Genomic DNA, 12360 nt, shown 5'->3' on the forward strand with positions numbered 1-12360 from the left:
CAGGCGAGCACCGCTGGTATGCTATCACAACGGCTACCACGCACGGACGCTCCGTTTCCACTGTTCCCACGCACACTGTAGAACCAGAGTGAATAAATAGAGTGACGCAGAGTCTGAAACCAGAAAAACCAAACGAACACTGCAAAGTCGGGTGTTTTCGTCAATGAAATAGTCTGCTGGGAGGCAACAAAAATCCATCCACTGTTTCCTCACAATCGGATTCTTCGGGAACCGAAAAAAACTCACATTCCTTACTGTTTTTTGTTATTACACAAAACGCACTTCATTTTATCTCTATCAAACTTTATCAAACGAACTTGTTTTAAATTTAAATACAATAACTATCTTTTCACTCTGACAATAACAACACTCCGTTGAAGTCAACTGGAACTTGAGTAAAAAGGGGCTGCCAGAAAAATATTTTGGTGGATACATAAAAAACCGTGTTGCTGTTTTGACTGAATTTCTCTCTGCGTCACTCTATCTATTCACTCTGTGTAGAACTAGTGTAGGTTTCGTATAGGATAGAAACGTCAACATAAATCATTCTACATCGTCCGCCAAAGAGTCAACACCTAAAATAAAAACCTGAAAGTGAAAGTGAAAATTGTTAAAGTCAAAATATATTTTTTTTAGTTTACAATGAACCCGCAAGATGAAATAGCAACAACATCATCAGCTATCGAAAACCCAATGAGTCATATACCCAAGCATGATGTTGCTGTTTTTGGTGTGTCTTCTGATTTGAATGATATTAATTTACCAACCGATCTGGATATCTTGAGATATTATTTTTACTTAAGCGAACGTGCAAAAAAACAGAACAAAAAAAAAGTTTTCTTATAAACAATTCTCTAATCACGTAACGATAGGTTGGTTGGAATTTGGAAAAAACTTGGTATGGAAATAATTTCAAAAAAAAATATGTTGCTGTTAAATTGAATAGATTGGTTGACAAATACCAAGCCGAAATTAAGAAGACGAATAGAGACCTTTTAGTGTTTACCGGTACTCTGAACGAAATTTTTTATATTGGAGCATGTAAATGCGATTTGACGGCAGCTCAATTTAACTGCGGTTTGGTTCCAGAACGCCTCAAAGAGTTTATGCACGATCAACAATGTTCTGATCGAATAAATTTTTGAAGAGAAAACAAAAATCCAAAAACAAAAAAAAAACATTTTTTCCTAGAAACTTCATTTGTACGGAAAAATAATAGCCATTTCACTGATTTTTGTCATATAAAGTGCCAAAAATTGTGTTTTTTTGATATTTTTTTATATTTTTGTATGGAAGACCCCCTAGGGGGGTAACACTAGCATGGGTGGGTCAGCCCTCCAAGGTTAGTGGGGGTCGGTCATACATTTGGACTCGATTGGGTCACTCTAAATGGGTCAAAACAGGATTTTTTGATATTTGACCTTTTGGGTACCTACACGTTAGTACAAGGGACATCAGAATTCATTTTAGAGGTATGGTTTCTTGAAAAAAGTATCTTATTTTGATCCCTAAAATCCGAAAATCATATGTGCCTAAACGATTTTTAAATCGACCCACCCTAATATATATATATATATATATATATATATATATATATATATATATATATATATATATATATATATATATATATATATATATATATATATATATATATATATATATATATATATATATATATATATATATATATATATATATATATATAAATACTAGCTGACCCGGCAAACTTCGTCCCGCCTATTTTTGTGTTTGGTTTAATAATTTTCAATATTCCAAATTCATTGATTTCTTGCGATTTGTTTATATCGTTTGAAATTATTGGTTTTATTGGAATGACAACATCCTCGTCTTTTGCCTTTGGTACATTACCGCTATTCCGGAAATACTCCTATTGGGTGGTATTCAGTAATTTTCGTTGTTTTTCAGAAACTGAAAGTGGTCATCTTCGAATTCAAGATGGTGTTCAGGGTCAATGCTTGGCTTCTATACATTATTTCGATTACGGAAATATTCATATGTAGTAGCATTCGGCTGTTTCCCAGAAGTTGCCATCTTACAATTCAAAATGGTGTCTGAGGTCAAATTTTAGCTTCATGCATCATTCTGGTTAAGGAGCATGCATAAATGACGTAGCTTTTTTTTTCGAGTTTTTTTGACTCCCCCCTCCTCCATCGTAGCATTTCGTCACAAAGTGGCAGACCCTCTCTAGATAATAACGTAGCTTTATAACACCCCCCCCCCCTTCTCATCTATTTTTTTGCAAATTTTATTATCAAGAACATACATTGCATCAATTATGATCAAGAAAAGGTAATAAAGTATTGAAAATGACCCTTAACAGACAAAACAGTACTAAAAAAGAACAATTAGAGCAAATCCATTTTTTTCTTAATTTCATATTTGTTACGTGGCTCGACCCTCTACCCAATCCATCGTAATATTTCGTCACAAAACTGCAAATAACCCCCCCCCACGTCCCCCTCGAATGCTACGTCATTTATGAATGTTCCCTTAAAGAAACACTCATATTGGGTTGTATTTGTTCACTTTTGGCTATTTTTCAGAAAACGGAAGTCACCATGCTGGATTTTAAAATGGCATTTGGAGACAATTTCTGGAACCTGAGCGTCGTTCTGGTTTAAGAAACACCCATAATAGGTGTTATTTAGTCATTTTCGGCTGTTTTCCAGAAACCGGAAGTCACCATCTTAGAATTCAAAATGATGTCTGTGGTCGATTATAGCTCCTGTGTATCATTCTGGAATCGAAGCGCCTCATATTGAATGAAAATCGACCACTTTTGGCTGTTTTTCAGAAAGCGGAAGTTGTGGTATTTGGAGACAATTTCTGGCCTCTGAGCGTCATTCTGGTTGAAGAAACACCCATATTGGGTTGTATTTGATCATTTTCGGCAGTTTCCCATTTACCAGAAGTCGTCATCTTACAATTCATAATGTTGTCTGAGGTCGATATGTGGCTTCAGTGCATCATAACAATCCCGGAAATACCCATATTGAGTGTTATTTAGTCATTTGCCACTGTTGTTCAAGAACCAGTAGTCGCCATATTGGATTTCAAAATGGCATTTGGTAACAATTTCTGGTCTCTGAGCGTCGTTCTGGTTAAAGAAACACCCATATTGGGTGGTATTTGGTCATTTTCGGCTATTTTCCAGAAACCGGAAGTCCCCATCTTGTATTTCAAAATGACATTTTGTGACAATTTCTGGTCTCTGAGCACCATTCTAGTTTAAGAAAACACCCATATTAGGTGGTATTTAGTCATTTTCGGAAGTTTTTTAGTCACCGGAAGTCGCCACTCTACAACAGAAAAAGTTGTCGGAGGTCGATTTGTGGTTTCAATGCTTCATCACGATTTCGGAAATACCCATACTGGGTGGTATTTGGTCATATCTCGCTGTTTTTCAGAAACCGGAAGTCACCATCTTGGATTTTAAAATGGTATTTAAAGACTATTTCTGGCCTCTGAGCGTCATTTTGCTTAAAGAAACACTCATATTAGGTGGTATTGGGTCATTTTCAGTCACCGGAATTCGCCATCTTACAATTCAAAATGTTATCTGAGGTCGATTTGTGGCTACAGTGCATTATAACAATCCCGGAAATACCTATATTTGGTCATTTTCCGTTGTTTTTCAGAAACCGGAAGTCACCATCTTGGATTTCAAAATGGCATTTGGAGACAATTTCTGGCCTCTGAGCGTCATTCTGGTTAAAAAAAACACCCATATTAGGTGGTATTTGGTCATTTTCGGAAGTTTTCCAGTCACCGGAAGTCGCCATTTTACAACTCAAAATGTTGTCGGAGGTAGTTACATTTTACATCATCATCATTATTAACATTATTAACATTAGTTTAATTATTTACATTATATACATTAATTACATCATTTACTATATTATTTACATTGTTTATATTATTTACATTATTTACATTAACTACATTATTTACCCTATGTAACTTATTTACATTACATTAACTTCATTATATACATCAATAGCGAAATGGGTTAAGTAATCACATTAAATGTCAATTCAATGCTTTGTGGTAAACTACGTTTTTCGTTTTGTTGTCGGGTGCATAAATAAACAAAGACGATGGCTTACCAACACGCGAGCATGTCACATACAATTGACCATGTTAAAAGCATGGCAACTCAAGATTCGCTCCGCATACCTCCAAAGATTGACCTTGAGATTTGTTTATAGTCATAGCGAATGCAAGGCGTACGGGAAATTGAATGCGTTTGAACTCAAATGGTAAATCGGTAGTAATTATAGGAATTCTGGGTATAAGCACTTCTTCGCCCTGGAATTTCCCTTTGAGTATTGTTCCTTGAATTATATTGTTTTTGAGTTGCTTGACTACTAATCTTGTCCCATTGCATAACTTAGGTTGGTTGAGGTTCCTGAGCATGATGATGACTGATCCAATCTTTAGTTGCAAATTGTGCGGTGGAAATCCTGGCAAATCCAATGAATTTGGGAACTCCGTTGGATAATTGGTCACTTCTTCAGGATTAGTCACACAATCTACTGACTTAAATTAACTCAATTGTCCAGGAATTGCATTTTGAATTGCGAAGTTCAACTCATCAACATCTATATTTTTTGCTGCCAAAATAGCACGTGCACTCAACCAATCGTAATTTGTATAATTGTGTACGATATTTGGGAATACATTAGTAATCAGTTCCTCTTTCGTCGTTGTGTAATGGCAGAAATTCGGCGGCAGTGTAATCAATCCGTTGCAAACATCGAATGGTATTTCCCCATTACCAATGGCTAACAATTGATTTGAGAACACATCTGCGGACGAATCATTTTGCATCAGTACTCGCATGTTGGTTGTCAATTTCAGCTTCTTCACAAAACGCCACAAATGAGAAAGCTTAAGGCAAGCGTTGATTGCATCTGCTGCCGTTGATCGCGGAATAACGGGAAGCGTTTGTCGAAAATCGCCTAGAAGTTATGTTCCTGAATATTAGTTCTATACCTACTTGATTGATGAAATAAAAGAAAAATCACCTGCCAACACAATAAGTGCCCCTCCAAAGTTTCTTGCGTTACTTCGTAGATCTCTCATTGTTCTATCGAGTGCCTCCAATGCTCGTTTGTTTGCCATTGTGCATTCATCCCAGATGATAATTTTACAATTCTGCAACACTTTTGCCATGACTGAATTTTTCGAAATGTTGCATGTCGGTTCGTCACTCAGTTGGAGATTCAATGGCAGCTTAAACGCGGAATGAGCTGTACGACCACCTTCTAACAATGTTGCTGCAATCCCTGAGGATGCAACAGCCACTGTAACTTCCGATCTCGATCTTACTGAATCCAACAACAATGAAATCAGGAACGTCTTGCCAATTCCGCCAGGCGCATCGAAGAAGTAAATGCCTCCGTTTCCCTCGTCAACCGCTTTCAGCAATGTGTCGTATACGTCCTTTTGCTGGTTAGTCAATAACGGAATTTTAGTTCTAACTTCCTGGTTCAATGCGTCTATATCGTATTCTCGTTCACGTTCTAACTCTCGGTTCAATGCATCGTGCATTGCACGATTCGGTGCTGCCATGCCTAGTTTGTCCAACGAACTGCCGCTCATGAGCAAACACAGGTCTTCAATCAAAAGCAACGCCTCGTTGTGTATCCCATCGTCCATTTTAAGTTGGTAATTTAAAGTGGTTGTACGAACTCGATGCAATATGTCGTCAGCCATATAGTCCTTGTACTTGTTCCACAATTCAACTGGATTTGAAGGAAAACATGTCGAAATAATTATAGCGAATAGTGTGCGAATTTGATTCGCAGGTGCTGTAACAATGGCATCAGCAAGTGTTGAATCCCAATGACTGTCGTTTTCAACTAATTTCAAGCGACTACAGGCTTCTCGGTATGTCACACATAAGTCACCATCTACAGTCCAAAGTGATTCAAATGAAGTTGGTCCACGAACATTCACCAAAAGCAGACGAAGATAAAAGCACTCATCATTTTTCGGATGCACAGTATAGATTCGTCCAAGTGCGTCGGTGGAGCAAAAACATTGACAAATCCGGGAACTGCTTGCCCTTGCTTCCTACGCTGAAACATTTTCGACGCAATATTCCATGTGTAATACTGTGGAACTTCAGAGTATAGGAGAGTTCTGGCAAACGGATTACTCTGGCAGATGTTTAAAAAACTTGTCAGTGTCGTGTTAGGGGCTCGTTCCGCTCTTTGGGCTGCATTTGCTTCCGTAAAATAGACACGTTGTCCGTTTTCTAGATGGACTGCTAAATGGACGACTGTCGGGTGACGTTCGTGAATCGGGAATGAAAAAATTCTCCAAATAGCCTCATTGCAACTCACGTAACGGCCTAACTGATATCGCGTCACCTCGTCGTTAGCATCAGGGGCATCAATTCCAAAAACTGCCATATCGCTACCTGAAAAATTTTAAGACACATAGAACAATTTAAATTTTAAAATTGTTCATGTTGAAATGCATTCTCTTCAATTGACTAAAACTTTGTACAAATGTTTCTATAGGTTAAAGATGACATTCTGTGTTATAACTTTTTTAAAAAACAACTTCTATTTGAAAAGGTCTTATGTTTGTTTGGTGTGGAGTTTTCGGCAAGGTTGTAAAGTAAAGTTAGAATCTTATATATACATTTCTACAGTGTATATTTATTTTTTTTAGGAAAAAATATTATTTTCAACTTTGCCGAAGATACAATATCGCTCAAACAAACCGTTTTAGCTCTAAAACAATTTTTTCTTATCAATAGACAATTGGTTCAGCAAATTTTAGTCATGCCAGCACAATATGTTGAGCTGAGTGTCTATTAATAAAAAAAAAATTTAGAGGAAAACAAGATTGTATGATAGATTTAGTGGCTTCGACAAAATTGTAGTTGTTGTTACGACCTTTTAAAATGAATTAACACTGAAAAAAAGTTCAGCTAAATGAAAATAGTCTATAGAAATCGTTACCCCATGTTGCTTGGAATTGCTCACCTTTGTTCACGTACTTGCAAACGTACTTTATTGATTTGATTGAGTTGCATAATTCAATATTGCAATGTGTTTTGAAGGTTTTGGAGAGCAGTGGCGAATACGGAACAATCCAGCTATTATCAACAACAACATTGTTTCCTTTCACTTTCATTGTTATATTTTTACCATTGTCCTCTTGGGAACGACGCCGATACAGTGGATATCCATCGTTTCCGGAGATAGTCTCTGCGTGCAATGGACGTGGATATCGTTTTGTACATTTATTTCCAGCCATGCATGGTGATTCTGGGTTGTGTTGACCGCAAGGACCGTGCATCATATGTGTTGTAACAATATCGAACAATTCAGGATCGATTTCTGAATCGGGAATCTCCGCGCTTATTATGTTGTCGATTTGGTCTGGATGTACTTTATCTACCAACCAAATTAATGTATGTGAATGTGGGAGACCTCGTTTCTGCCATTCGATGGAGTACATCCAACATCTGACTTCTCCAAAAACACTTTGCTTCACAATGAAATCCATGAGTGATTTTTGCTTCTGCCGAAATACGCGCGCAGTGATGTCATGTCTATCACTTGATGTCTGGCCAGGTATCAAGTATCGCAATATTTCCGGCCACTTCGGATTGCAAGTAAACGTGATGAATAAGTCCGGGCGTCCATATTTCCTCACGTACGTCATTGCGTCTTGAGCATATTCATTCATATGACGTGGGCTTTCTACATATGTAGGCGGTAGAATTGTTAAACGACCAATGTTGTTCACGTTTCCCTCTGAACTCATTGCATCTCTGAGGTGTACGTACTCCTCGGATCACAGTTTTTTTTTTTTGATTAAATCTGATGAAGTTTAGGCGCTCAGTCTCAATTTTGACATACGTGTCCACTATATATTGCTGAAACAAACGACGATATCGCAGCAAATGATTATCAACATCCTGCCTAATCATTAATCGGTGTGCGTAGTAGTTCATTGAACTTACCGTCTTGTTTGTTTCTTCACCTTTCACATACAACATACATTTTATTGATTTTTGAATTACTTATGAATTATTTGGTTACAAACCTGTCAATGGATTGATCATTCTTATATGTAGATGATATCCATCTTCTCCATGGCAAAACATAAGTGGATACTGTAATGCGTCGTATGAACGATGTATCTCACATACGCGTTGCAGTTCACCATTATTCCGACGCTTCAGTACTATGTCCCTGTTTTCCACATTTTCACCGATGATGAGTACAGCATTCTCATTGATTGTTGGGGCATTGAATTGTCGTTCATGACTCCCACTTGGTCGTTTATCTGCTCTGATGACTATTGCGTGTTCATTAGACGGCATCTCCTCCAATGCCATTTTAAATAACCGAACCAATGCGTTGTGTTCGTGAAGAAGTTCCTGCAATTCCGCGATCGTCTGGCGTTTCATCGCACGGTTAATCGCACATCGTTGATTAATTTCGCTTTCCTCATTTCCAACGAAATAAATTTGAAGGAATTTGTGTTCTTCATTTGCTGGTGGCAACAATGATCCAGTTCGATGATGAATTTGTCCTTGAATCTGTATTTTTGAATCAATTCTCTATTTGGTAATCATATTTTTGTTTTGTTTTATTTGTTATTTATTTACCTTAAACGTCGGATTGAATCCACTTTCTTCGACAATATTCGCACCGAATGACGTCCTTTGGAAGCAACAGTTGTATTTTTGGGCATTCTTTAGAAAATGTCTTGACTCTGGTGAATCTTCGTAAAGCAAAGAACGCACCGGTTCTGGTGGTTTTAAAAGGTGGTAACTTCATCTTGCCACCTGCACAACACAGTCCAGGTGTTTCTTGTTCAAATTTTAGTGCTTTACAATACTTGCATACCACATCCATTGGTCCTATCGTAACACATAATAATTCGCTGCAGTCAATCGTGCAGTCGTATTTGAAAGCTGCACGTTTCAACTGTATGTTCACGGTATTTCTTCTAGCTCTACGGTTGGAGCTTGATGTGGTTCGACGATGCATACCGTGGTTTTGCTGCTGGATAAGTCGTTCTGCTGCTGCATGAATATCTCGTTCCTGATGGGATCGTTCTGCCCGAATTCGCGACATACGTTCTCGTAGTTGCTCATTCGCTTCGGAGCGTTGCTGAGGTGTTTGATTTTCGCGGCGGATCGTTAATCTTCTTGCGTCTCGACTGCGTGAACCTATGTTCGATCTCCTGATTGGTGACATAATGTTTCCTCTATACTGCAAAGTTTTAATTTTTTGTAAGATTCCCTTTTATATTATCAATACTCACTGCAATCACTGAAGTTTTATCACTTGATAGTTCAACTGATTACCGTGACGGTAGCGACCAGTCGAGCGCACTTATATTTTATTAAATTTTCGTTGGTAGCTTTCAAAGGATGCTTCCAAAATATCTGTCGATAGTCACCTGTTTAAATTACTGTCATATCATTGTTGTTCATTACGCCTTCTGCGATCTCATTTCTTCTTTGTATGGAAATTCTATTTTCATGAATTCTACCATTTTCCTTTGAGTTTTCCCAGTTTTCTCGCCGTAACAATTTGCCGCATTTGGGCGGTCGCACATATATGTAACTTAATTTTATATATAAGATATATATATATATATATATATATATATATATATATATATATATATATATATATATATATATATATATATATATATATATATATATATATATATATATATATATATATATATATATATAAAAGATTGTGATCCTCTTTCGGTTAGACAAATGGGTCGAAACAAACGGTTTACTCTCAGATACTCAATTTGGCTTTCGCCGGGGCAAAGAGACGAACGATTGCCTAGCGTTGCTTTCTACTGAAATCCAACTCGCCTTTGCTCGAAAAGAGCAAATGGCTTCTGCGTTCTTGGACATTTTGATTCTGTCTCTGTAGAAGTTTTAAGCGAGAAACTTCATTCGCAGGGACTTTCACCAAATTTGAATAACTTTTTGCTCAATTCTTTGTCAGAAAAGCATATGTATTTCTCACATGGCGATTCGACAACTTCCCGAATTTGTTACATGGGACTTCCCCAGGGCTCATGTTTAAGTCCTCTCTTATATAATTTTTACGTCAATGACATCGATGAATGTCTTGCTAATTCATGCACGCTAATGCAACTTGCAGACGATAGCGTTGTATCCATTACTGGTAGCGAGGCTAGCGATCTGCAAGGACCATTGCAAGATACCTTAGACAATTTGTCTGAATGGGCTCTTAAGCTGGGTATCGAATTCTCTCCGGAGAAAACTGAGCTGGTCGTTTTTTCTAGGAAGCATAACCCAGCTCAGCTGCAGCTCCTACTAACGGGTAAAACGATCACTCAGGTTTTAGTCGCTAAATATCTCGGGGTCTGATTCGACTCTAAATGCACCTGGGCTTGTCATATTAGATATCTGACACAAAAATGCCAACAGAGGATTAATTTTCTTCGTACGATTACCCGAACCTGGTGGGGTGCCAACCCAGGAGACCTTCTAAGGTTATACCAAACAACGATATTGTCAGTTCTTGAATACGGTTGTTTCTGCTTTCGCTCCGCTGCGAAAACACACTTTATAAAACTAGAAAGAATACAATATCGTTGTTTGCGTATTGCCTTGGGCTGCATGCAGTCGACCCATACGATGAGTCTTGAAGTGCTAGCGGGTATTCTTCCGCTGAAACATCGTTTTTGGAATCTCTCTTACCGGTTGCTAATTCGATGCACAGTTATGAACCCATTAGTAATTGAAAATTTCGAGAGGTTGGTCGAACTTCAATCTCAATCCAGATTTATGACCTTATATTTTGACTATATGGCTCAAGATATTAACCCTTCTTCATACGTTCCTTTCAACGTCGCACTTTTAGATACTTCTGATAATGCTATATTCTTCGACACCACCATGAAAGAAGACATTACTGGTATCCCGGATCAATTGCGACCCAAAGAGATCCCTAAGATTTTTTCCAATAAGTTTAAACATGTTAGTTATGATAAAAGGTTTTTCACTGATCGATCTAATTTAGATGAGTCCACTGGCTTCGGTGTTTTTCACAAAAACTTTACCGCCTCCTACAAACTCGATGCTCCTGCTTCCGTGTACGTCACAGAACTTGCTGCTATTCAGTACTCTCTTGGGATCATCGAAACCCTACCCATAGACCACTACTTTATCTTCACAGACAGTCTCAGTGCCATTGAGGCTCTGCGATCGATGAAGACTGTGAAGCACACCCCGTATTTCCTGGGGAAAATACGGCGGTTTTTAAGTGCTTTAACAGATAAAAATTACCGGGTTACCTTAGCGTGGAACCCTTCTCATTGTTCCATCCCGGGCAATGAAAAGGCTGACGCTTTAGCTGAGGTGGGTGCTATTGATGGCGATAGCATTTTGCGTCAGAGAACACTCAACAGTTGGCAATCATCATGGAACTCAGATGAACTGGGACGGTGGCTCGGGACTTCATTCGCGTGATGTCCAGACTTATGTCCAATCACTATACGTTAAACACGCATCTCTTTCGTATAGGGCTTGTAGACAGTAATCACTGCGTTTGTGGCGATGGCTACCAAGACATCGAGCATGTTGTTTGGTCGTGTGCCGAATTCTGTGGTGGTAGGTCCGAGCTTATAGAATCGCTTCGGGCCCGAGTTAGAGACATTCTGGGAAGCGGTGATCTCCAGTACATGACACAGCTATACAGGTTTATAAAAAATGCTGGCATTAAAATTTGAAACTTTTTTATCTATTTGTTAGATAACAATTCCCAACCAGCTGAAAAGAAGACTCGTCATATATATAATTTTTTTTTTTTTGTTTCAGGTGGAGGGGAAATTTGCATCCAAACCCCTGGGGTGACCAACCTCAGAGAGTGTGGGGTTGGTTTGAATCAGTGACCGGACCCACTAAAACCCCTCCAGTCTCCAGCCCATAATACTCCCCGGGACCACCGCTAGGTATTGCTTCGGGGAGCGGCTTTTGTGCTCTGTGCACCCTCTTGGTTCTATAGATCTCTTTGCTAACTTAGCTAACTAACCTGGAGACTGGCCGTTAGCTAACACTGGCGTGTCGGTGGTCAACCTGTCGCCTGTTTTGCAATTCTAAAACTATTTGAGAGGCGGCTGTACAAACCGCCCTCCAAATGTTTGGGTCTTTACACATCCTCCGAACTAGGTTGTCCGGAGTGGTGTCTGGCCCGCTCACTACCATCATGTCGCTCCGCGCATGCACAAAACGAGGGCACACGAAGCAGACATGCTCAGCAGTTTCTTCCGCATCCGCGCACTCGGGACACATGGGGGACC

The 12360-nt window shown here is 38.7% G+C and overlaps 1 protein-coding gene across 1 annotated transcript in view; it reads right to left on the minus strand.

Moving 5' to 3' along the window:
- Nucleotides 1-4569: 4569 nt before the first annotated feature.
- The window catches only part of LOC129728720 (basement membrane-specific heparan sulfate proteoglycan core protein-like), a 392889-nt gene continuing 385098 nt past the window's right edge, over nucleotides 4570-12360 (minus strand). The window contains exons 9-14 of the mRNA XM_055687175.1: nucleotides 8904-9272; nucleotides 8095-8593; nucleotides 7026-7439; nucleotides 6188-6451; nucleotides 5052-5771; nucleotides 4570-4985 (exon numbers count right to left, since the gene is read on the minus strand). Of these exons, the coding sequence (XP_055543150.1) occupies nucleotides 4570-4985; nucleotides 5052-5771; nucleotides 6188-6451; nucleotides 7026-7439; nucleotides 8095-8593; nucleotides 8904-9272 (2682 nt within the window). The remainder of the gene's footprint in view (nucleotides 4986-5051; nucleotides 5772-6187; nucleotides 6452-7025; nucleotides 7440-8094; nucleotides 8594-8903; nucleotides 9273-12360) is intronic.

This window comes from Wyeomyia smithii, chromosome 3, assembly GCF_029784165.1.
Source record: "Wyeomyia smithii strain HCP4-BCI-WySm-NY-G18 chromosome 3, ASM2978416v1, whole genome shotgun sequence".
Classification (NCBI taxonomy): Eukaryota; Metazoa; Arthropoda; class Insecta; order Diptera; family Culicidae; genus Wyeomyia; species Wyeomyia smithii.